The sequence below is a fragment of the Paroedura picta genome, chromosome 13 (assembly GCF_049243985.1).
Source record: "Paroedura picta isolate Pp20150507F chromosome 13, Ppicta_v3.0, whole genome shotgun sequence".
NCBI lineage: Eukaryota > Metazoa > Chordata > Lepidosauria > Squamata > Gekkonidae > Paroedura > Paroedura picta.
Window position 1 is genome coordinate 43,888,351 of NC_135381.1, and position 26,676 is coordinate 43,915,026.

A 26,676-nucleotide genomic window follows, 5' to 3' on the forward strand; every position below is an offset into this window, starting at 1 on the left:
AAGAGAGTGCAAAAGTTGGCTTGGAACTCAACATCAAGAAAACGAAGATCATGGCATCCGGCCCTCTCAATTACTGGCAAATAGATGGGGAAGAAATGGAGGTAGTGACAGATTTTATTTTTCTGGGCTCCAAGATCACTGCAGATGGGGACTGCAGCAAAGAAATTAAAAGACGCTTGCTGTCTGGGAGGAAAGCTATGGCAAATCTAGACAGCATCCTAAAAAGGAGAGACATCACCCTGCCCATAAAAGTGAATCTAGTCAAGGCTATGGTCTTCCCAGTTGCAATGTATGGCTGCGAAAGTTGGACCATAAGGAAGGCCGAGTGTCAAAGAATTGACTTTTGAACTCTGGTGCTGGAAAGGACTCTTGCGAGTCCCTTAGACTGCAAGGAGAACAAACCAGTCAGTCCTAGAGATCAGCCCTGACTGCTCCTTAGAAGGCCAGATCCTGAAGATGAAACTCAAATACTTTGGCCACCTTATGAGAAGGAAGGACTCCCTGGAGAAGAGCCTAATGCTGGGAGCGATCGAGGGCAAAAGAAGAAGGGGACGATAGAGAATGAGGTGGCTGGAAGGAGTCACTGAAGCAGTAGGTGCAATCTTAAATGGACTCCGGGGAATGGTAGAGGACAGGAAGGCCTGGAGGATCATTGTCCATGGGGTCACGATGGGTCGGACAGGACTTCGTACCTAACAACAATAAATGCCACCAAAGCCGCACAAGACCATAACCCCAATGAAATGGCCTCAGGCAACCTTTTAAGGGGACCATCCATCATAACACACAACAGTACTCTTTGCAGAAATTTTTAATCAGGCCGAATATTTAAAAAAAAAAAAAGGAGAGGGGACAAATCCAATGTGATCTTTCTCATCGTAATGAATATCTTTGAGAGCCATCATGGTGTTGAGCAGCCTTTCTCAATTTTTTAACCATTGAGACACCCCTGAAACATTCTTCAAACTTTGAGAAACCCCAGAATCTGCAGAATATGGTTGGGAAGCATACCTGTGTACTCGTCCACCCAGGACCCTGCCCTGCCCTACCCCCTCCAGGCCCACCACTGGCCAGAAGTGCGTCAAGATGATAAAATATGGCCATATCACCTGATAAATGTTTAACACATTTACAAAATTCTTCTTCAGGAATATCAAGGCTCCCTCTGTTGTGGGGAGAGGAAAGGGAAGGCGAATGGAAGCCGCTTTGAGACTCCTTCGGGTAGAGAAAAGCGGCATATAAGAACCAACTCTTCTTCTTCCTCAGTAATATCAGGGCTCTCTCAGCCTCCCCTCCCTCACAGGGTGTCTGTTGTGGGGAGAGGAAAGGGAAGGCGAATGAAAACCTCTTTGACTCCTTTGGGTAGAGAAAAGTGGCATCTAAGAACCAACTCTTCTTCTTCTTCAGTAATCTCAGGGCTGTCTCTGCCTCACCTTTTGCTGTCCATGGAATCCACAGAAACTTTCTCCAGTAGGGAAGTCCAAATGAATCAATTCCCCTCTTATCCTATATTATTTTTAAAAACACCCAGCACGAAGAAAGCTAGCATGTCCAGATCTTTTGCATGAGCAACTCCGTCCTCTACAAAAAGCAACTTTTTAAAATGAGGAGCGTTTACTCATGAGTTCCACAAAAGCCATCTGCAGCACTGCAGTCCAAATGAATCAATTTTCGGCCTGTCCAATGTTATTCTTAAAAGCATCCTAACTGCAGAAAACCAACCGGTCCAGGAGGTCTTTTGCTTGGCCCGCTCTGTCCTTGCACCCTGCACGGAGAAAATGAGCATGTCCACGAGGCCTCTAGCATGACCGAGGCGGGGGATGCCCCTGCACGCCCCGCCCCGCCCCGCCCCGCCGCCTGCCGAGAGGCGCGAGGCGGGCGCAGCACGTGGGCCCTTTCTCAGCCGCGTCCCGGCTCCATGCGTCGGCGCATGCGCGCGGCGCCTGTTCCCTTCGCCCCGCCTTCCCGGCGCGGCGCATGCGCGGGGCCATGAGCGTCCTGCTCCCCAACATGGCCGACTTTGACACCATCGACGAGCTGGAGGAGGACGACGACGACGCGGAGGGCGCGGCCCGGACTGTGGTGAGGAGCCAGGAGCTGCCGCGGCCCCGGGACGCGCCCGAACCCGTGGCTGTGAGGGGCGCCGGGCACATCACCGTGTAAGGACCGCGCGGGGGGCGGGGCCGGGGCCGGGGCCGGGGCCGGGGGGCGGGGCCAGCGCGGAGCAAGAGCGCTCCTGAGCAGGGGCAGAGTGCTGGGGTCGGGGTTCCCCCTGAGCTGGGGCTCCTTTTAATGCGGGGATGATGACAAGGGGCAGAGAGCCCCTGAGCACGTGCAGAGTGCAATTCCCGGAGCTCCTTTTATTTGGGGATGGGCCATGCATGACCTGGTGGCAGAGAGCTCCTGAGCAGGTGCAGAGAGGAGTTCGACGAGCAACTTTTATTTGGGGATGGGCCATGCATGACAGGGTGGCAGAGAGCCCCTGAACAGGTGCAGAGAGCAGTTCGACGAGCAACTTTTATTTGGGGATGGGCCATGAGTGGCAAGGTGGCAGAGAGCTCCTGAGAACGTGCAGAGTGCAATTCCCGGAGCTCCTTTTATGCAGGGATGGGCCATGCATGACAGGGTGGCAGAGAGCCCCTGAGCACGTGCTGAATGCAGTTCGAGGAGCGCCTTTTATTTGGGGATGGGCCATGCATGGCAAGGTGGCAGAGAGCCCCTAAGCAGGTGCAGAGTGCAGTTTGAGGAGCTCCTTTTATTTGAGGATGGGCCATGCGTGGCAAGGTGGCAGAGAGAACTTGAGCATGTGCAGAGTGCAGTTCGAGGAGCACACCTAGGCAGGTGCAGTTTGAGGAGCTCCTTTTACTTGAGGATGGGCCATGCGTGGCAAGGTGGCAGAGAGCCCCTGAGCACGTGCAGAGTGCAGTTCGAGGAGCGCCTTTTATTTGGGGATGGGCCATGAGTGGCAAGGTGGCAGAGAGCCCCTGTGCACGTGCAGAGTGCAGTTCGAGGAGCGCCTTTTATTTGAGGATGGGCCATGCGTGGCAAGGTGGCCTGTATGGCCACCTTCCAACTCTATGATTCTATGATTCTAGGATTCTGTGAGGATTCTATGATTCTATTTGAGGATGGGCCACGCATGCCAAGGTGGCAGAGAGCCCCTGTGAGTGTGCAGAGTCTGTTTGCAGAGAGCCCCCACCCCCTCTACAAATTGGATTTGGAGCAAGGCAGGTCTCTGAGTGGATGTGCAGCAGTCTCCCCCCCCTCCCCGAGCCTGCTTGCGGCACGGGAAGCCCCTGAACTCTAGCGTCCCTGAGCATGTGCAGAGTGTAGTTCTAGATGCGCCTTTTATTCCAATCCAAATGTATTGCCATATAAAACTGTATCACAGTTAAAATTAGAATAAGTAAATACAAATAACCCAGAAGGAATTAGAAGTATGCATCCAATTGTTCCTAACTGTAATCCTGACACAGTTTGAATGCACCCTGCAAAAATTTGGCCACGTTTTCTATTATTTCTATGCTGCTATTATACAGCGATGGGCCATGATGGTAAGGTGACAGAGAGCCCCTGAGGATGTGCAGACTGCCATTCCTGGAACTTCCATGTACCCTGCTGGGCCAGGTAAGTTGCAGGTGAAGCAGAGACAAGCCTCTGAGCATGTATAAAGGACCTCTTCTGGGACCTGCTTTCAGTACTGAGACAGATCAACTACACAAAGCAAAGCATCTGAGCATATGCAGAGTGTTTTTCCTTTGCTTACACCAGCTATTTCTATATATCTCACTGGTATAAAGATGGGCTTTCTGATCTGAATTGATTGGTAATCATAAACAATTGTACAAAACTGAGTTCCGGGTTTAAGGCAAGAGCCCGACTTGATATACTTGGAAAGAGTTACAGAGGTTGGTGTGAAACTGGTGGAGTGGGAAGCCAGTGAACTGGAATCTAGAGTTCAAGACTCTGCCAAGCATCTGGGCCTCAGAGCCTCCCCATCACACCCACAGTTGAGTCAAACTGCTGTTTTATGTCTCTGAGGAGTCTTCTGGCATAACTAAATAAGCCTCATTTGACATTCCTCCCCTCTCTGTCTTTTAACCAGCGGAGCTGGGAGGGGAAAGAGTTTGTGGCCAGATTGCTCTGTGGAGCACAGCACTCTAAAGCTGAATGGACGCATGCATTAAAGCAATTGATTTGCGGATTTCAAGAGTGGCACATAGGCAGCTTTAAACAGGAAGAAGGGCCCTGTCAGGGGAGAGCAAACTCTTCTGCTTCTGGTCTCCTCTCAGAATTGCTGCAAAACAGTCCAGGGCTTTCTAGTTCCTCTATGTAGCAGTGCACACCTCTCCCGCTGCGTAATTCAGTCCATTGCTTCTATGCTGCAGTGCAGACAAGAGAATCCCCGTGCTTCTAAGTTTTACCAAGTGTAGTGATTGTGAATACGGAAGCTCTCTGAACACCTTCGAGAGTACTGAAAGGAAAGGAAGCTGTTGTACCCTGGCTGCTTCTCCCTGTTGTCCTTACTACTACTTTAAGGTTTTCACCTGTCCGCCATGCAGATGTATATTTCTTTGAAATCACCTGGATGAGAAGTGATTCAAAAAGGCACATAGTTACTTTTGATTTTCCAAATGTTCTTCAGGCTTATTACTCAAAATCATGGCCACTAGCATCATGGTTTGGGGTTTGAAGGCTCAGGACCTTCTATATAATGTCTCCATTTTTGAGTAAGAAAACCTTTTCACAGAAAGCATTTAACTCATTCCAAATACATAGCAAGAAATTGAGAACTTCCATAATTTTTTCCAAGTGGAAAATTGGGAAGTTTGGAGAACACCAGGAAACACTTCATGTATAGTATTTTTTTTGTTTTGTTTCAAATGAAATAATATGAAAGAGAAGGCTTTACTCAAAATGTATAGTATTTTTATTTTAAAACACTACATTAATCTTTACACCGCCCGTGGCGCCGCGGGCGCCACGGACTAAATAAAACTAAGCCCTTGGAAGGTGGGCTGTGTCCGGGATGAGGAAGGGTGCCGATTGGCCCCTTCCTCATGACAGAGTATCGGAGGGACCAATTGGCAGGCGCGAAGCGCCTGCCGATTGGTCGCTCCGATTCCTTGCCGGAGCAACTGCGAGCTGCGCGTAGCGCGGCTCGCAGTTGCTCCTTGGCCGCCGGCCTGACGCCTCGGGAGGCGAGAAGTGAAGCGCCTCCCGAGGCGTCAGGCCGCCGGCGGGTGCTCCCTGCCCGGCGGCCTGACGCAGTGGGAGGCGCGAAGCGCCTCCCGCCGCGTCAGGCCGCCGGCTAGGGAGTCCCCGGCAGCCGCACGCAAAGCGCCTCTCGCCGCGTCAGGCCACCGCCCAGAGAGCCCCCTCCAGCTGCCCTGCGTGCGGCTGCCGGGGACTCCCGTCCCTGATTAAACCGCACCTTCGAGGGACCGCAGATGGAGCCGCCGCCCGCCGCTCCGCCTCACGACGACGCCGGCTACGGAGTCAGGCCGCCGCCCAGGGAGCCCCCACCAGCCGCCCTGCGTGCGGCTGCCGGGCTCTCCCGTCCCTGATCACTCCCGTCCCCAAAATGGCAGCCGACGGAACCCCAGATGGAGTCGGCTCGCAGCCGAGGAGGCGCCGCCGCTCCGCCTCAGGCCAACGAAACTCCAGGACTCCTGCCACTCGCCAGCGGCTCGCAAGCCGCTCCAGGTAGTCCCCCCCACCAAACCCACTCTCACTGCTAGCGGCCATTGCATTTCAAAGTGCATTGGGCTTTTTTACTAGTTAATGATAATTCATGTATGTACTGTTGACATATACAATGTTTTCAAGATTGTTTTTGTTTAAATGTAAATAATTTTGACAATTGGTATAACGTGTTTAGTGATAATACATTATTAAAGAGTTCAGTATTTTCAGTGTTATAAAATTTAAACCTGCTGTTGATTTGTTGATCTTAAAGGTGCCAGAAGAATCAAACTTTGTTCAGTTGCTTCAGACCATATGGCTACCTACCATATCTGTCCATATAACATACTTTCTCCGGCATACTACAGAATTCATTTTCTGCCTTCAGCTTTAATTTTTTTTCATCTGCCACTCAGCAAAAATTAAGCACATGTGCTGTGGTTTCTCATATATTACAGTACAATACAGTTTTACATGCAAACTGAATTATGTGATGCATTTTACAAATGCTAAATAAATGTGTTTTCCTATCAAACTTATACTTCCTTTAACGAACGAAAATAATGATAGGAAAATAAGTATCTGACATCTATTTCAGTTTCTCCCCTTTCCATGCCTGTTTTCTTTTTTCTGTTTTCAAAATTTCTGCAGATCTGGCATAAACGTATCCGTTTATCTAAAAGTGAGATCAGTTCTGCAAGGCCTGCAAAAGGGAGCTCTTTCGCCAGGCATTTGATTGAAGTTGACCAAAACTGGCAACATCTAATGGGCCCCCTGAACTCTGCCCCCCCCAAAGCAAACACCCTGAATTGACCAACCATGGGACTGTTTATATGTTGATGTTGTTAAACACTTTTCTGTCTGTGATCACTTTTATTATTACTAATCATTGACATGGTTACCGAGTTATACTGTACTAGATTGAAAGCCCATTGTGTATTTTAATACAATGGGTGCTAGCATGCCCTGTCCTGTGGTGAGCCCCCTTGCAGTCCTTCGGAGTTCCTCGCTGCCATTCCTGCCCCTCCCCCGAGGTCCCATTTCCGTGCAGGGTGCTCATTTCCCTGGGGCGACGGCCTCTCCCCCGTGCTCCCCTCGGCAGACGTGGGCCTCATGGCAGGGAAAGGGCCTTTTCAGCAGCAGGCAGGCAAGGGGGGGGTGAGGGGGCGTCTAGAAGGTTCCCGTGTTGTGGGGGAGCAGGGTCGGTGTGTGTGGAGGCAGCAGTCCCCTGTGGGAGCAGGGAATGTCCCCGGGATCTGTGGGGCGAATGTGGGGCGGCATGCTCATTGAGGGGCCGGGGGAAGAGCTCCGATGGGGTGGGGGTGGGGGTGGAGAGAAGTGGATGCTACCAGTTTTCTTGTGGTTGGGGCAGGCAGGCCTTGAACCTGACCTGGAAGCTAATTGGTAACCACTGCAGCTGCCTCAGCAGAGGCTGGATGTGGGCTCTCCAAGATGATTCTGCACCAACTGCAATTACTGGGTCAGAGATAAGGGAAGGCCTGCCTAGAGCAAGTTACAGAAGTCTAATCTGGAGGTGACCACTGCATGGATCACTGTGACCAAGCGTTCTGGGGACAGATAGGGCACTAGTAGCCTAGCTTGGAGCAGATGGTAAAACGCTGTATGGGCTACCAAGTGATCTGAGCCTCCATAGCTGCACGCCATCCAGGCAGGGTAGACATGCTTCCTGGTCCTGCCCCCTTCTACCCAACTACAGGACCGTCTAAAAGGGGTTGAATTTCAGTGTCTGAGCCATCCAGACACTGCTTCCAAACAACTGGCAAATGTTTCTGAGGGAGAGTCCAGCTGGCCATCCATCCATCAGGAGATAGAGCTGAGTCTCATCAGTGTACTGAGGACAGCCCAGCCCCAAACCCTGGACCAGGTGTGCCAGAGGGCGCATATAGATGTTGAAAAGGGTGGGGGAGAGTATCGCCCCCTGCAGCACCCCACAGTGGAGTGCAAAGGGGCCAGACAACTCTTCCCCCACTGCCACCCTCTGTGTCCGGTGCTGGAGGAAAGACCAGCCACTGTAAGGCTGTCCTCCTAATCCCAGCTCCAGCGAGGCAGTGGGCTAACAATTTATGGTCGACCACATCAAATGTGGCCGACAGATCGAGAAGCATGAGGATGTTGAGGGCTGATCCTTGTTAGGTTTCTTTCCTGTTTTGGTGAATAGCTCCCCCCCTTTTCATCGGCTGATTCAGAGTTCATTCTATTTCAGATCAACCTGAGACAGGTCTAACGTGGCACCTGAATTGTGTTGACAGCATTATAGTCCATTCAGAGTGCTGAAGTCCTTTACCTAAGGTTGCAGGCAAACATATTGCATTAATAAATGTCTGCCACACTTTTGCTGTATTCACTACCAAAGCAAGCAGACAACTATTTATAATCATTTAGGCCTGAACAACAAATATGAAGTAAAATGTTGAATGCATTTAAAACTCAGATTCATAAAACCATAATTAAACAGTCATTTATATAGAATTTGCAAACTTACAGCTATTATTAAAAATGCAAAAAAAAATTAGTTCCCTGTGAAATTTTGTGCTCATCGTAATGGTGGCAGCACAGAATTTAGTGGTGCAAAGTGTGGTTTGGGGATTCTCATCACTTACAGGTTTCTTTATCTTTTCTTTTGCTCTCTGAACTGAGCACCTCTCTAATAGGATTTGTATTATTTAATCATGGACCATATTATAAATGGGGCCGTGGAGAAGAAAACACTCCATTGTTTCGACCTGATTTCTGGGGCAGGGGCCTAGTCTCTGAGGGAGAGGGAGTTTTTAATATCAACCCTCTGGTCCTGCTGTGGGCAAGACTGAACATCTGGGGAGAGTGGAAGCGCTTCTTTTGTTTACTGTTTCCAAGATTGTATAGATAGGTGGCACTCAATAGCTATCTCTCGCCCCCCACCCCCCAATCCTTTTGTCTCTGAGTGAGTTCTGAAAAATGACTACAAGTTTTCAGTATGGTTCGGTTTGAAACAGGAGGATGTGTGTGGGAGCCAGTTCTGCAGAGCACCTATTAGCTAGCCACCGTGTCATCATCAGTATATAGCCCCAAATTCCAAAGCAGTTATATAGAATCATAGAATCATAGAGTTGAAAGGGACCTCCTGGATCATCTAGTCCCACCCCCTGCACTATGCAGGACACCCACAACCCTATCGCTCATCCACTGTAACTTGCCACCCCCTTGAATCATCACAGAATCAGCCTCTCTGTCAGATGGCTGTCCAGCCTCTGTTTAAAAATTTCCAAAGATGAATATAAGATGAATGTGGGTAGTATAAATTTAGATGGTGCTGTAATGTGTAACAAACCAACCCAAATCTAAAACATTTAGCAGTTTTCCTGAAACACAAAGAGTTGGAATACGACCTGAGTCCACCTACTGGAATATAAGCTGAGAGTCGGGGCATCATTGTTGCCTGATCCTGCCCTATGAAGAATTATCTGGGATCACAATTAAAATGTTGCTTGCTATGTTAGTATTCATGCGTGGGAAACATGACAAAGTAAGCTTCAGAAAATCGTTTTAATTCGGAGTTAGGGCGGTTATGTCCTGAATACTGTTAATAATTCCCACATATAAGAGTTTACAGTTAATCAGCTTAAGTGGTGAACTGGTGGGGTGAATGCTGGACACTTGTCAAAATAGAAAATATAATTACCTTGTCAGCTATTACGAGGAGCACGAGTACACAGTTCCTAAGCTATTCATGTCTTGAAATTACTTCCCTTTAAAAAAAGGAGATATGTTTCTGTTAAAATGTATGTCTTGTTCTGTGAACTACTTGCTTGGGTGTCCATTTGAAAGCAGTATGGATAAAAACAACTACTGTGAAAGAAAGAAGCCTAGGTTGGGTGGAAATGCTTTTTCTTTTTTGTTTTGTTTTCAAGGTTTGGCTTGAGCAACAAGTTTGACACAGAATTTCCCTCTGTTCTGACAGGGAAGGTAAGTCCAAGTTTGCACCAACTTTATAAAGCATATTTCCCTTTCACTGGTTGTATATCTTCATTTTGACAACCCTTCTTCGTATCAAATACTATGGACCTAAATGGTTTTATTTGCATCTGTGTGTGTTCACTGATCTCAGGGAAAACTACATTCTAGTAAATTCATTCAAAGGCAGGGTGTCCCTTGGATCCAAAGCAGGTTTCTTGAATGCCTGCAAGTCATTTCACCCTTCTGAAATCCATATTACTGTTGACCTGTCTCTCTTAATATTTGGACTCCGTATTTATGGATAACATGCCTAGCATACCTTGATGCAAGGACCTGAACACTTTTATCAGTATACATTGCCTTGCATATTTTAAGCACCATTGCAAATGTTAAATGATGCTAGTTTTGAATCACCTACTGGGATTTAATTTATTTGCTTCATATCTGGCCTTCCCATATGGCTCAGGGCATTGTACAACAAACATTTATATCAGAAACACAAGTTAAAACCTTAAACACAATCATCATTTAGAATTTTAAAATGTCAACATCTCCGTGCCTACAGCCATTTCTCGGTACATCTGTCAGAGGAGATTCTCCAAGGAGAGATTTCTCTGGGGGAAGCCGGTTTGATGTTATTAGGACCACTGGCCCCAACCAAAGGCTTGGCGGAAGAGCTCCGTCTTGCAGGCCCTGCAGAACTGGGACAGCTCGGACCGGACAGCTCTCCTCCAGGAGCTCCTTCCACCCAGTAGGAATCTTGTACTTGGCATGCATCTTCCCTTTGACCCACTGACCATTTCTTTTTTCCTTCATGCTGGACAATGTTTTAAAATATTCAAGATAGTGTTGGTGTCACTTGCATGGCAGCCATATGCTTTTTTCAAAGCCTTAACAGAAAGGAATCTTTGGCCTTTTTCTGATCAGAGCAGAGGTACAATGGTTAACTTTTATTCCTGTCTGTATCTGCAGAAAAAGTGCCCAGGTCCAGCTGCTTTTGTGCAGTCAGTGATCTTCCTTGCACTTTTAAAAGTGAAGTCCTAATGCAGTGATTTTCAGAGTTTATTTCCTTAATTCATAGCCCACCTTCCTCTCTCAGCCCCAGTGCAGGTCAACGGTGCAGGCAAATAGTATGAAGCATTCAATAAACAATGCAATGGAATTAGGATTACTAAAAATTAGAAACAATCCAAAAAAAAAAAAGAATCAGTCATGAGGCAGCATAAAAAATGCAGAAAACGGAATTCTAAAAGTAAGGCCCTTTGCGGTCTGGGACCTACATATCTGAGGGACCACCTATTGCCCTAGGCCCCCCTCACGGCTTTACTCTCTGCTGGTAGTAACTTATTGGTGATTCCAGGCCCCAGGGAAGCTGGCCTCGACCAGGGCCAGGTCTTTTTTGCTCCTGGCCCCGACCTGATAGAATGAGCTCCCGGATGAGCTGAGGGACCTGCAGGAGCTTTCAGTGTTCCACAGAGCCTGTAAGATGAAGCTCTTCCTCCAGGTCTATAGTTGAGGCCAGCCCAGGAAGATCTGAGACCCCTCTGGACAAGAGAAGAATGAAGTGCAAGACTGGATGCTCCCACTAGCTGGCCATTGTGGGTAAGGAGGTCGGCGCTCAGGGCTCCCCCTGTGACCGGTTTTAAGCTTTTAGTTAGCACCATTGGATTGTTTTGTCACTGCCATAGGGGGTTTTAATGGGTTAATACTGTATTGGGGTTTTTAGTGTGACCCGCCAGTTTACTGAGAACGGCGGGATATAAATTGCGACATAAATAAATCCTCTAGTGCTCTTTAAGTGGTACTGCCTGCTGCCTTCTCATCCTGTTTTCACTTGTAGAGCTGTCCTTCCTTTGGCCTTAGCAGGAGACACCTGGAATAAGTCACAAATTAGAGGGGAACATGGAAGGGCAGTGGTGGAAATTATTTCAGACTCTGCTAACTGTCTGGCAGATCTTCCAGCTGTCCTGAAATAACTGACAAATTGCCTTCTAGCTCACCGGGATCCTTTCTCCATTGTGTTTTGGCTAGGGCAAGGTTTTGCAGTGCCTGGAAATCTCTGAGGGAGGAGCCCTAACAGCATCAAGCCTTCTGTTTTGCCACATTGAGAGATGGTCTGCTACTTTAATGAATGAAAAGCATTTGCAGGGATTAAGTTCCTTTCAGTAAATACACAGCAGAACATTCTGGTCGAGGGAAGCAGTTTATTTTGAATGCTGGTTTGGCACTGTGCATGGTGGCTCATTTACGCATTCCAGTTTAAACTCCTGAACTCACAGTTAGCCATGGCTGGTGTGGCTTTAAGTACAGAGATGTACCTATATTAAAAATACATATAATGAGAACTTTCCTCCCCAGTCTATTAAGCTGTAAGCTCAAAGTAAGTTGTGAATATAAAAGTGGATTTCTTCAATACGTCATATCTGTAATGATGTCTTGCTCCCTTTGTACTGGGGAACCCAGCTTAATATGAATGTTTAAGGCAGGGGTAGTCAAACTGCGGCCCTCCAGATGTCCATGGACTACAATTCCCAGAAGAATTCCCAGAAGAATTCCCTGGGAATTGTAGTCCATGGACATCTGGAGGGCCGCAGTTTTACCCCTGGTTTAAGGTAACTAACCAGTCCTGTCTTACTGCTGAATATAGGGAACTGGGGAGAAGAGAGAACCCTAGGTGGAAAAGAGTTATCCATTTGTTAAACTTGGTATAGAACATGCTACAAAAACCTAAAACGGTACATTGAACCTGGTGCCATATACTCTGTGGCTTTGAGGGACAGTTGATTAGCAAATTGGTAATAACTACTTGCCTAAACACTTAGCCAGTAGATGTTAAAGTTTTAATATCTACTGACAAGATCTACTGTTGTTTATTATCAGCAGCTTTGCTAATCATCTGTCTCCTGAAGCCAGTTCGTTGCAGAAACTGAAGAATTAACATGATTAATGTCAAAAATAGACATACAGAAAGGGGGCCTTTTCAATAATGCTTGTGAGAAGTTCGTGGAATTCTAGGACAGTAATGAGATAATATTAGCGAGACTCCATGGTAACTTGGATCACTGTTCGGCTGATTGAGGATAGATGTATTTTATGGATTGTATTATTTTTCAGTTAAAAAGTGTTTCCCTGATGTTTCCTTTAAACAGTTAAACTGCTTTTAGTAGGACTTTTTGTAAGCACTGGTAACGCAGCATAATATCCTGAATGCCAGCGAGAGTGAGACGAGAATATTAGACCAGAATGAGACAAAATGTCTCGGAAAGTAGTACAGGGCTGGATTGGTACATAATTACATAATTCATAAGCAACTGTCAGAAATAATGAATGAAAAGAAAAGATGCAAAGGAGAGCACAGACCTGAACCTTTCTCCCCTTTTTAACCTTAGGATCATTTTTTAAAAAGCATTTGATTCATTTTAAATGTGTTTTCCTTAGAAGCTTTGTTTGTGATATGTTCACAAGTGTTCCAATGTGCAGCATGTGTCTAGAATTATGTGCTCAGTTAAGAGGAGGCTTGTTCTTAGCTCTGACTTTCTGCCAAAGAGACACATCCATCTTCGTGATATATGGCCTTAAAATCCTTCTGACTTCCACTTTGCTCTCACCTGGAGCAATCAGTGGGCCTTCCCTGCTGGGGCTCCCACGGGGAAATTGGTGTGCAATGCAGGGAAGTGTAAGTCGTAAACCTGACCCCTTGGTATTGTGATTCAGCCCAAGGTGTGATGGATAGGGCCAGTCGCACTGGCCAAGAAGACAGAGCTGGGCCTGTTGGGTTAAGCTTGTTCTCTCCCGCTCTCTCGTATCCTGTTGTAAAATATTATGGCCCTTCCCTCCACCCCTTTTATGGTGTATTGAGCCTGACAAAAACTCTTTTTAGAGTGCGCTCTGGGGTAGCTGCTCTTGTTTTGCTTCCTCGGGGCCAGACAAATTCCAGCATTCCTAAACGTTCTTTGCTTGTTCTTTGAGAGCTATCATGTTACCATACTGCCCCTGGGAAATGCTCCCAACTTAAAAGGCCCCTCCTCCTGCATTCCAGTGCGGCTGCGATGTTTCGTGCTCCATATCATTTGCCGGTTCTTCACATTGCAACGGAAGGGTCATCCATTTTTTGACACGGTTGCTTCATGGCACCTCGGGTCTTAAAGGTGCCATTGATAGCAGCCGGATAGACACAACAGAATGAGGTGGAATTCAGAGTTGATGGAGTCAACTGTATATAGACTGCTGGTCAATATAAAAGCATCCGCACTGGGTCAAACCATGGATCTGTCTTGTTTGACGCCCTGTTTAGGAAGGACCAACTAGAAGGCTCTGGGAAGCCTGCAGACAGAACAGGACAAGAAAATTTGAGCCCAGTGGCACCTTTAAGACCAACAGACTTCCTCAAGGCATGATCCCTGTTCCGTTGTCTGAGGAAGTGTGCACACACCCAAAAGCTCATGAATAAATGTTTGTGGGTGTTAAAGTTGCCCTTGGACTCAACGCTTGTTGTTCTACTTCTGACCAACACGGTGACCCACTAGAACATGACAAGGACACTTTCTGAAAATGGAGCTTTTTCTTTTAGCTGTCATGCCTAAGGGCTGCCAGGTAGACATACCACGGAAGTAGCCGTTTTTCCAACAAGTGGTATCTGTTACTCATTAATGGGCATCTGTGGATCCAAGCCATGGGTTGAATCTGCATGTCACTTCTATTGTGTGTATAGCCTCAGGCAGTGCTAGAAATTGCTACTAGCAAGTTACTCCAAGGAGGTGTATGAAAGTTTCCCTTTTTCTCCTTCATGGATGATTAGACCTCATTTGCGTTAGACCTCAGATTCCTGCTCTTCAAATTCTCTCTCTCTCTTTTGGAGGTGGGAGCTTGGCCTACAGATGCCAGTATGATACCACTCATGTCTGGTCAGCCCCTGTAAACTTTCAGGAAAGCTCCCTTCTCCTGGATCGGTTTGAGAATGTTTTGTACCCTTGTGTGCTTGCTGCAATAACTCTGTTACTCCTCCAATGTGTTTTGTAAACTGCCTTGACCATAAATATAAATACAAATAAATAAAAATACATTAAAGCCAATTCATACATCTGTCTCCCACACCTCTATAAACCTGGTGATGAAGATGTCCAAAGTTGCTAGCCTGTGAAGGCCAAAAGTACGTAAAATATTAAATGGGGGGGTCACTTTTGACTTGGATTAAGTTTTTGGATCTGGAGCGAAGATATGATAACTTAGTCAGCCTACCTTGTGGGGAAGTCGTACAACAAAATCAAAGTCCAGTAGCACCTTTAAGACTGGACTCTGATTTTGTTGTGCTACTTCAGACCAACACAGCTGCCAGTTGAATCTAGCCATGGGGAAGTAGAGCTGGTGCTGGTCTGATGAGTCAGTGTATCCAGTTAGGTTCTCGGAGACCTTGGTTCAAATCCCTACTCTGCCATGGAAGCCTGCTGGGAGGTCTGGCGGCAGTCACTCCTGTTCAGTCTGATCTACTTTGCAGGGTTGTTGTCAGGATAAAAGGAAGAAAGGGAGAAAGTTACAAGCTGTGTTGAATATATAAGTGACGTATTTGAATGAGTAAGTAGTGATTCTAAGACTGAGTTGCAAGTTCTCTGCCAGCAGCAGACCATAGTACTTCAGGGTGCAGCTGCTCCATCCTGTTGATCACTGATACTGCAAACTGAAGATTGTAGCTCCACCTCGCCTTGCATGCCCTGCTGTAGAGTCTGGTCACTCCTTCCTTCCTTTGTTCACAGAAGTCGATGGGATTTTCAGACAAGCTCATGTCCATGTGAGTTTAAATGCATTGTCTTATATGTTGCTCACCTCCTGAGTCTACTTTGGCAGAGAGGGCAGTTTATACCTTCAAACAGATAGTGAATGGTCTATTTGCAACTTTCTGTCTGTGCAATAAGGTGCGATGGTTGTGGATGCAGTCCAGTGGAGGGTCTGCGTCAGAACATTTTCTGGTTCCAAATTGAAAGTTAGCAACATTTAAACAATGACAGCAAAAGAGCACCTAGCACTTGTTTTTTTCTGTGTCATGTTTCTGCCCCACGTTTATCCAATCTGACGTGATTTGATTTGTAGCACAACAGCCCTGATAATAACTATCTTTAAACCGCCCGTGGCGCCGCGGGCACCATGGACTAAATAAATGGGTAAGGGCTGCCGAGGTGGGATTTGTCCGTGATGAGGAAGGGTCCGGATTGGACCCTTCCTCACGACAGACAATCGGAGGGACCAATCGGCAGGCGATTGGTCCCTCCGATTCCCAGCCCCAGTAACTGTGAGCCGCGCGCAGCGCGGCTCGCAGTTGCTCTCGGACTGACGCGGCGAGAGGCGCAAAGTGCCTCTCGCCGCATCAGGCTGCCTCCGCCGAAAGAACGTCGCCCCGGGCAGCCACCGCCCCATCAGACCGCCGCCGCCGCAGAACGAACGCCGCCGAGGGACCCCCACCCACAGTAAGTCCCTAGCGCCCGCTGCATTTAGCTGCAGCGGGCTTGATTACTAGTAGATAAAATAAAAATAAAATTTCCATGGCCAAACATAGCGCTCAATTTTTTTCTGGAAATTCTTCCACCTCGCATCATTGACATATTTCCAGTAACTTCTCCAGAAAAGGGTCATGTTATCCCCCCCCAAAATGAAAGTTTCAACAGTTTTAGAACTGTTGAGAACTAGCCGATGGTGCTTCATTGTGCAGTGCATGAAGAAAAATAATTTAAATGGTTTTCAATCCTAAAACCCTTTGATACAGCCATATGCAAATCAGTTTAAAACAAAACACTACCTCAAGAGAGGCACAAGTCTTGAAAAATGTAAAGTGCCCCTTGGCATCGTGAAATCTGCAAACAGAGAAAAGAAACTGGGGCTATAAGGTGTTCTTTAAAGGATAGTCTGTCCATGAAATGCTATAGTAAGGGGAATAACCTCCTCATTCATTGTCAACAAACTAATTCGTCTACCCTCACAGGAAATATGGGAAGCCTTCATGCTTGACTAGGCAGAGACAACAGCCACTCACTAAAGACGGTGTCCAGAAAAATATTCTTCTTCTACACCTGCAGTTAGTGTTGATGACGTGATAGAAAACTCTTATCTGATCATCTATATTTCTGTTATTTAGTTAGTTTATTGTCTGCATTTCTAACTGAAACCCCAGACAGATTACAGAACGTAAAGCTAAAGTGGACCTGCTGAGGAAGCACAACTGCCCTATCTGGAAGGGGTGAAGCTATTAGTAGCACACTTGGCCTGGAACCTGGGCGGGACCTTTGACACCTTCCTTTCCACGGCAGTACAGATCACAAGAGTAGCACAGCTGGCATTAGAATCATGGAATCATAGAGTTGGAAGGGGCCATACAGGCCATAGAATCATAGAATCATAGAGTTGGAAGGGGCCACACAGGCCATAGAATCATAGAATCATAGAATCATAGAGTTGGAAGGGGTCACACAGGCCATCTAGTCTACCCCCCTGCTCAACGCAGGATCAGCCCTAAGCATCCTAAAGCATCCAAGAAAAGTGTGTCTCCAACCTTTGCTTGAAGACTGCCAGTGAGGGGGAGCTCACCACCTCCTTAGGCAGCCTATTCCACTGCTGAACTACTCTGACTGTGAAAAACGTTTTCCTGATATCTAGCCTATATCGTTGTACTTGAAGTTTAAACCCATTACTGCGTGTCCTCTCCTCTGCAGCCAGCAGAAACAGCATCCTGCCCTCCTCCAAGTGACAACCTTTCAAATACTTAAAGAGGGCTATCATGTCCCCTCTCAACCTCCTTTTCTCCAGGCTGAACATTCCCAAGTCCCTCAACCTATCTTCATAGGGCTTGATCCCTTCGCCCCAGATCATCTTCGTCGCTCTCCTCTGTACCGTTTCAATTTTATCTACATCCTTCTTGAAGTGAGGCCTCCAGAACTGCACACAGTACTCCAGGTGTGGTCTGACCAGTGCCGTATACAATGGGACTATGACATCTTGTGATTTTGATGTGATGCCCCTGTTGATACAGGCCAGAGTGGCATTTGCCTTTTTTACCGCTGCATCACACTGCCTGCTCATGTTTAGTTTACAGTCCACAAGTACCCCAAGGTCTCGTTCACGCACAGTGCTACCTAGAAGCGTATCCCCCATCCAGCAGGCATGCTTTTCATTTTTCTGACCCAGATGCAGAACTTTACACTTATCTTTATTAAATTGCATCTTGTTCTCATTTGCCCATTTTTCCATTGGGTTCAGATCTCGTTGAACTCTGTCTCTATCTTCCGGAGTATTTGCCAGTCCTCCCAATTTGGTGTCATCTGCAAACTTGATGAGTAGTCCTTCCACACCCTCATCTAGATCATTAATAAATATGTTAAAAAGTACCGGGCCGAGCACCGAACCCTGAGGTACCCCGCTACTCTCCTCCCTCCAGTCTGATGAAACACCATTGACAACAACTCTGAGTGAGGTTCTCTAACCAATTCCCCATCCACTTTACTATCTGAAAATCCAGATTGCAGTCCTTCAACTTATCCATCAGAACATCATGGGGAACCTTGTCAAAAGCTTTACTAAAATCCAAGTAAATGACATCAACCGAATTTCCCCGATCCAGCAAACCTGTTACTTGGCTGTGCAAGTTCTCTGGAAAGTTCTTTGAGTACTCTCGGGTGCATTTCATCCGGACCAGGGGATTTGAACTCATCCAGTGCAGCTAAATGCCTCTCGACAACCTCTCTATCCTTGTTAACCTGCCACCCAGACACTATCCTTTGGCTACGGCCATCTCTAGATGTGCCTAAACACTTTGACCTGTGGGAAAAAAACAGATGTAAAATAGGCACTAAGCCTTTCTGCTTTCTCTGCATCCTCTGTTAGAGTTTGTCCATCCGCACCCAACAGTGGGCCTATTGCCTCCTTTACTTTACGTTTGCTCCTCACATAACTGAAAAATCTTTTCTTGTTACAATGGGCTTCCCTGGCCAATCTTAGCTCACTCTCAGCTTTGGCCTTTCTGATGATTGATCTACAGGGCCTAGTAACCTGTAGGTACTCTTCTTTAGAGCTCTGTCCTTCCCTCCATTTCCTGAACATTTTCCTTTTCTTTCTTATTTCCTCTTGAAGTTCTCTGTTCATCCAAATAGGCTTCTTAGAGCTCCTGCAGTGTTTTCGTCTTTCTGGGATAGTCATTGATTGAGCATGCAATAGCTCTTGTTTGAGTAGCGCCTACCCTTCACATGCTCCCTTCCCTTCCAGCATTCTCGTCCATTCTTCCACTTGCACCAAGCCAAGCTACTAGCGCCCTACCTGGCTCCAGAACACCTGGCCACAGTGACCCAGGCGACAATCTCCTCTAGGTAAAATGCACTCCCAGAGGAGGTCAGTTCCACAGGGCCCTCAAAAAGGAGCCCCTCCGCCAGGCATTTGGTTGAGGTCGACCAAACCACCACTTCCCACGGGGCCCCCTCCTGAGCCCCCTCCTATGGCACCCACTGCAGTGCCGCCCAACCCACTGGACTATCAGTAGGAGTTACTTGAATGTTCTCCATATTTTTCTACTGTTCTATGTTGCTTGTTGTTATCACTTAATTATTGTTAAAGTAAGTTATCCATATTGCTTCCGTTTTACGTGAACCGACCTGAGCCTTCGGGAAGGGCGGTATATATAAATATGATAAATGAATAGGCTGGATTTCTGCAACCCACTCTGTGCAGGCCTTACCCCTGACCTGGAAGCTACAACTGGTGCAGAACCCAGCATCCACGGTTCTCACGGGAACACCTTGGAGAGCTCACATCCAACCCGTGCTCAAACAGCTGCGCTGGTTATCTGTTGAATACTAGATCAGGCTCAAGGTTCTGGTCGTCACCTTCAAGGCCATACACAGTCTGGGCTCTGAATTCCTGAGGGACTGCCTCTCTGCCTACGTCTCCCGGAGAGCACTATGCTGTGCAAACACCAACCAGCTGGCTCCAGGGAGGTTTGCTTAGCCAGGGCTAGGGCCAGGGCTTTTTCTGGTGGAACGAGTTCCCAGGAGAGATCAGGGCCCTGCCAGAGCTAAAACAATTCCATAGGGCTTGCAAAATGTGCTCTTCTGCCAAGCTTTCAGCCAGGGCCAGTGAAGCGACTCCACTGATTTAGAAGCCCCTCCCACCACAACTGTGTCCTACAGAATTCAAATAATAGCGCAGCAAAGAATACACAGTGGTTTTTATAAAGTTATAAGGTTTTGATACCAAATGTTAAATATCCCATGGTTACAAATTCTACCGCTTGAAATGTTATATGTTCTCAGCGACAATGAAAATTCATACCATAAGCCACCCTGAGCTCCAAGGGAGGGTGGTATATAAATATTAAAAAATTAAAAATAATTAAATAAATCGGTGCAGTCATTAGAATGGCACATCTAATAAGCAATATCAAAGGAATACATTTGGCGTTAGAACAATGTATCGTTAGGTGCGAAGTCGTGTCCGACCCATCGCGACCCCATGGACAATGATCCTCCAGGCTTTCCTGTCCATTCCCCGGAGTCCATTTAAGTTTGCACCGACTGCTTCAGTGACTCCATCCAGCCACCTCATTCTCTGTCGTCCCCTTCTTCTTTTGCCCTCGATCGCTCCCAACATCCCAACATCGCTCTTCTCCAGGGCGTCCTTCTCATGAGGTGGCCAAAGTATTTGAGTTTCATCTTCAGGATCTGACCTTCTATGGAGCAGTCCGGGCTGATCTCCTCTAGGACTGACCGGTTTGTTCGCCTTGCAGTCCAAGGGACTCGCAAGAGTCTTCTCCAACACCAGAGTTCAAAAGCCTCAATTCTTTGACGCCCGGCCTTCCTTATGGTCCAACTTTCACAGCCATACATTGCAACTGGGAATACCATAGCCTTGACTAAACGCACTTTTGTTGTCAAGGTGATGTCTCTGCTTTTTAGGATGCTGTCTAGATTTGCCATAGCTTTCCTCCCCAGGAGCAAGCGTCTTTTAATTTCTTTGCTGCAGTCCCCATCTGCAGTGATCTTGGAGCCCAGGAAAATAAAATCTGTCACTACCTCAATTTCTTCCCCATCTATTTGCCAGGAATTGAGAGGGCCGGATGCCACGATCTGCCTTTTCTTGATGCTGAGTTTCAAGCCAAATTTTGCACTCTCCTCCTTCACCCGCATCAACAGGCTCTTTAGTTCCTCTTCGCTTTCTGCCATTAGAGTGGTATCATCTGCATATCTGAGGTTGTTGATATTTCTCCCTGCAATCTTGATCCCAATTTGTGACTCCTCTAAGCCCGCCTGTCTCATGATGTGCTCCACATACAAGTTAAATAGGCAAGGCGACAGTATATAGCTACAGTATACAGCGACAGTATAGAACAATGTGTAACATGACATTAAAACAATGTATAACATGGCTTCACACCAGTAGATACATGGGGCAATTTCCAGGCTCGTCCTGTTACGAAGTAGCCCTATTTTTTCCTCTATAAAAATGAAATTAAACTATTGTAACTCTTTTTAAAACCCAGAATCATGCTAAGTAGCCCCTGGAACATTTTCCTTTTGTTCTGTGCAAAATAGTATTTCAGTTTTTGATGGTTTTAGTGGTCTTTCCTTCCAGTATGAATTCACCACCACCACCCCCTTTCTTTGCAGGTTGCTCCTGAAGAGTTCAAGACCAGCATCAGTCGTGTGAACGCCTGCTTGAAGAAGAATCTGCCCACCAGTCTCAGATGGCTCCTCTGTGGCGGATTGTGCTGCTGCTGCACCCTGGGATGCAGCTTGTGGCCCGTTGTGTGTCTCAATAAGAGAGTAAGTAGGAGATCACGGCAGTGGCATGATCCACAGAGGGCCTTTAATGGCCGAACCAGCCGAGGAGCTCAGGGCAGTTCACATAGAACAGAACAGGAACAATACAGATAAGTTAGCAATAATGAATTAAGTGAAACAACAAGCAACATGGAACAGTAGAAAAATATGGGAAACATGAAATTAACTCTAACTGATAACCCAGTGGGCTGGCCAGAGTGATGGTGAGTGCCATAGGTGTCCCCGTGGCCTCTGTTTTGCTTATTCTGTATATTTCACTGGGTCCCACCCTTCTTTCCTCGTCATGGCCAGGGCTAAGCAGCAGTAACAACAAAATCTGCCCCAAGTGGCCACTTGCCATTCCTAAACTAGGGCAGACGGCTCCGTGCTTCTTATTCTCTTGTACTGCATTGCACGTCTCAAACTTTCCCGGAGTGGAGCAGGCGGGTAGTGCTGTTCTGTGCAGAACTTCAATGTCTTCATCTGGGTCACAAGCCAGTTTTGGGGTCCTGTTTAAGACAGGGATCAGAACCACACTCTGATATGACTTTTGGTATTGTGCTTAAGAGCACTGGCTTCTAATCTGGCAAGCTGGGTATGATTCCCCACTCCTCCACAAGCAACCATCTGGCTGACCTTGGGCCAGTCACAGTCCTGTTTAGAGCTGTTCTCACAGCAGTTTCACCTCAGAGCTCTCTTAGCCTCACCTACCTGACAAGGTGTCTGTTGTGGGGAGAGGAAAGAAAGATGATTGTCAACCACTTTGAGACTCTCCGGGTAGTGAAAAGTGAGGCATAAAAACCAATTCTTCTTCTTCTTCTTCTTCTTCTTCTTCTAGACTAGAAGATCAATTCAGAAGTTGTTAGAATGGGAAAATAACAGATTATATCATAAGGTAAGCAAAGGAGAGACTTTATTAATTTTTTTTACATCTGTAGATTGCATGCCATTATTTTACGTAGTTGGGACGTGGTTTACTTGAAGATCCATTGCTGGGGCACAGTCAAAGGCAAGCCACATTGATCGGTTGCAAAAGAGCTAGATTTGAATCCAGGAGTGTAATGCTGGACGTTCGAATCAGATAAGCAGAGTAGGTATAAGTGTATTTATTGCTGGAGTACAGCCTGAGGCCTTCCCTCTTGGAACAGCCCAGGAACACAACTCCCCAGCCCAGTCCCAGCTCAATTATCTTACTCCACTGCAAAGACTCAACTGGGCCACTAGGGGGCAACGCTAACTATATAAGTTGGACTTTTAAAGACCCACAGGATGAAGCAAAAGCTTACACCCCAAATCCTAATCAAAGTCCAGTGGCACCTTTAAGACCTACAAAGATTTATTCAAGCCGTGCTTGCACTCGAAAGCTCACGCCTTGAATAAATCTTTGTTGGTCTTAAAGGTGCCACTGGACTCTGATTGTTTTGTTGTGCTGCTTCAGACCAACATGGCTACCCATTTGAAACTACCCAAAATCCTGTGGGTCTCTAACGTGTTTGTGGACTCCAAACTACCTGATCACTGAGCCAGACATTCTGCAAGCTCCCATTAAGATCCTCAGAGTCATATTTTGTATTGCATGCCAGAAAAATTATCCCAGTTGTGGAAAGTAGCCTTCCAACAGAGGCATAACTCTTTATTCTCCCATTGTGGAAGAGGTGGGCATATTACTTGGCTAATGGAATGAAATCCTGGCATTTTGAGTATTTCAAGCTGACCATGCCAGAGATCCCGCTCACCCAAGCTTGCCAGAAACACAGTTGGTGGGAAGGGAATTGGCCCTGTTTATAAAATGATGTGCTCGTAAACTCAGCAGATGACCTGTTGACTGCTGGTGTGTGAGAAGCTTAAATGCCACCTGCTCCCGCAGTAGGGAAAGCATGGCAGGCTAAAGACTGGGACACGAGAGTCACGTCTGCACACAGACACAGAGCCTTTATTGGCAAAGCAAAAATAAAATCAAGCAAGGATGAAATGCAGTCAAAGTGCAAAATAAAACCGTTACAGATAATCTAGCACGGTTACAAGCGGTCATGGTATTCATCCTTTCCAAGTTAACAACTAAAATCTGAACTGAAATTGATGCAATTAGGCACATCTTAACAGGATCCTTCTTATTCATTACTATTCCAAGGCAATTGTTTCCCATCCAGAGGGGTGATATTAGCCTCGCCTAAGGAAATCACCCAAGCTGGGCAACAACTCTCAAAACAAGGACCATCTAAAATTAAATGATCCAACGTATTTGGGATAGGACAGCCATGCAGGCACAGCCTTTCGGAAACAGGGGTCTTATTGAATCTGCCTTTCTTTAACTTAGAAGGAAAAATGTTAATTCTGGCTAGCAGAAATGCTCTTCGTGAAAGTGAATCGTCTAACACACAAAGATAGGGATATATTTCTCTGTAGCCTGTTATTGTTCCCCAGTGCTTTGGCAAACAGGAATTGACTGCCTCAGACCTTAAGAATTGGATTGCTAGCTCAAGGTCTGTTTCACAAAAAGGGACATAACAGCATGGCATGTGTTTCACGGTGCTAACCTGGCCGTTGAAGGAAGATCTTTCATGGATGCAGCTGGAGTTTTGCACCATTTTCTCATTCCGAGTGGATGCCTCTGGACTACAGTAGTGAATAGACGCTTGGAAGAGTCATGGAAACAAATGATCAGAGGAAGGTTTTGCTGCCAATATCAATTAACGTCAAATGTTGTCAATTATTTCCCAGCTCGGTTTGCACTGGAAGTTGAGTAAAAGGAAATGTGAAACCAGCAACATGATGGAGTATGTGAGTATTTCCCACTTTTCAGTCTTTGGCTGCCAAAAAACCCGCCCCCTATTTTCTTTCTATTGTACTGATTGGTCATTTGATGGTATTGTTTAGCAAAGGCAGAAATATTCTACAGCAGGGTTTCATGAAACCCTGATATTTCTTGACAATCCTGAAAGGGTTTTCCAAACAGGTGGGATTTAATTAATTTTTTAATATATTTTAAAAATGTGTTAAACATTTATCGGCTGATGTGACCATGTATGGTCCTGTTCACCCACCCACCCCCAGCCCTCCCAAAATGGCTAATGATGAGCCAGGATGGCGTAGGAAGGAGGGAGCCCCCAAGTGTCCAAATGGAACGTGCACGGCTCTTCGTACGGTGGGCTGCTGTTCTCAGGTGATTTCCTGTCCCACTCGGTAGTCCCTGTAAGAGGCAGAAACTATCTTTGAGGATTCAAGGAAAGAGACCCTGAGGGACAGGGAGCGGAAGGCTTTCTCGGGCATAGCTCATCCTAGGATAAAATCCAGTGTTCTGAGGTCAAAATTCAAAGTTCTTTATTCAGGATCAAAGATCAGCTTATCCTGCAGGTTAACATAGAGTAGTGATCCCCAACCTGTGGGCTGCGGATCACATGTTGTCCTTCGACTAATTGGAGGTGGGCCCCGAAGGACGCCTTCTCTCCCCCCCCCCCGGCCCTTCATCCCCCCCGGCCCTTTACAGCACACTTCGGGTGTCATTGTCTCCCATCTCGTTGCAGAGAAACAAGCTCAGGGTTCCCATTGATTTGTCATTGTCATGAGTTAAAATTTACATGAACATAAAATGTTCCTTATGTTCATTGTTGTGGCGTGTCTGTATCTTATTTTGAAGGGATGTTTAAACATTACCATAGCGATCAGAGAGTGTTAGGGCAGTGGTTGAGAGTAGAGGAGTAAGCTACCCTCCCCCCCGGGCCTCAGTAAAAGGGGTTGAGTGGGCCCCGGTGATAAAAAGACCACTGACATAGAGTACAATCAAATGTCGACATTATTATTCAAAATAACTAATCAGTTTAAAATTAAACTAAAATATTATCAATATTTAAAACAAATCGTATTAGGGCAGATTTCTGTATCTAATATAGCAGGCAATGGCCCAGAATCTTGCTACTTTCCAGGTGATATCTTTGTATATATCAGCAAGGAGCGTAGTTATATAAGAGATGTTTGTTTGGCCTTGATGTCTGACCAGTATTGGTATTGTATATTGAATCTGAATGTGTTGATAAAAGCTGCATTGTAGGAGTGCATGTTCTGTAGATTCACCACTCCTGCCTAGCATGGACATAGGCATAGAGCATAGGAGGTTCGGGCTTATCTTCCTTCCATAACAGCTGAGGGAAGGGCATTGAGTTGAGCAAGAGTGAATGCTCTATGATGTTTTGGATAAACCAAAAGGTGCAGATATCTTGCTGGAGTGAAGTTTTTATGTAAATTTCCTGCTATGATAGTAGGGCTGTAGACCAGTTGTAGAGAGATGTCCCATAATCTTTGTTTAATTAAAGTTCTAGTGTAGGGGTAGTTAAACTGTAGCCCTCCAGATGTCCATGGACTACAATTCCCATGAGCCCCATCTAGCTTGTTGGAACCGGGGTTCAGTAGAAAATTAGTGGATAGACCAGTCTGAAACAATTTCTCCTCTACTTTTCTCAACCAGGTTGAACGAAAAGTATCTGCAGAGTGCTCGAAGGTCAAAAGAGGCAGCTGTGCTGGCTAATGTATTTCTTTGTTTTGTTTCCTCTTCTGTAGGTAATCCTAATAGAATTCTTACCAAAATATCCCATATTTCGGCCCGACTGAGAAGCAGCGTTCCCTTTCGTGTTATCGGTCATTTCCTACCCGTAGTGCCTTGTAGGGGATGTTGGAGAGAAGATGGTCTACTTTGCTGTGAATTATTTTTTACAAGCGTGTTCTTAGGTAGAAGATCTTCTTTGCTCTGTTACTTTCTTTTGTTTTAAGAAGAAAACAATTTGCACATTTTTTTTAGTGTTCACTAAAGAGGCTTGTTACGTACACCCCGGTTTGGGGTTTTTTTTTAGTGCCCGTAATTGATTAAAATTGCCACTAGGAATATAATCTCAGCGCTGTCCACGGTTGGCTCTGAGCATGCTTGCCTTATTAGTTCCCACACCCCCTGTCAGCTTCCCACCCTGACTCAGCAGCACCATGTTGTGCATCAGACCCAAATGCTTCAGCAGAAACGGTCAAGGTTAGCTTGCAGGAATCAGCAATCCTTGTATGATAATCTGTCTGCATAAGGCTTGTAATGGAACTGCACTGATCACTGGCAAGTCCACTCTGTTTTGGGTGGGGGGTGGGCTGGGGGGGTGACAGTTGCTTTACACATAACCGATTTGTAAATAATTGCTTCGTTGCATAATGTAAAGTGTGGTTTGATGCCAAGGTTTACAAACTGTAATATAGCTCCTGTTGTTTTGCCAAC

The 26,676-nt window shown here is 46.4% G+C and overlaps 1 protein-coding gene across 2 annotated transcripts; it reads left to right on the top strand.

The window, feature by feature from the left end:
- The first annotated feature begins 1,936 nt into the window (after nt 1-1,936).
- On the top strand, nt 1,937-26,676 carry CHIC1 (cysteine rich hydrophobic domain 1). Of its 2 annotated transcripts, none has more exons than XM_077308364.1 (6): nt 1,937-2,159; nt 9,594-9,648; nt 21,276-21,431; nt 22,267-22,323; nt 24,150-24,205; nt 25,983-26,676. In XM_077308364.1, exons 1-6 carry the CDS (start codon nt 1,978-1,980, stop codon nt 25,984-25,986), a joined length of 510 nt encoding a protein of 169 aa, XP_077164479.1. In that variant the 5' UTR covers nt 1,937-1,977; the 3' UTR covers nt 25,987-26,676. The 2 variants fall into 2 exon arrangements, with proteins under 2 accessions (XP_077164479.1, XP_077164478.1); XM_077308363.1 differs by having other exon boundaries at nt 1,942-2,159; nt 24,150-24,209.

Coding starts and splice junctions, on each gene's coding strand:
- CHIC1 (XM_077308363.1), top strand. CDS start 1,978: ATGCGCGGGGCCATGAGCGTCCTGCTCCCCAACATGGCCGACTTTGAC. Junction 22,324..24,149: donor ATAACAGATTATATCATAAG/GTAAGCAAAGGA, acceptor ATTATTTCCCAG/CTCGGTTTGCACTGGAAGTT. Junction 24,210..25,982: donor CCAGCAACATGATGGAGTAT/GTGAGTATTTCC, acceptor CCTCTTCTGTAG/GTAATCCTAATAGAATTCTT.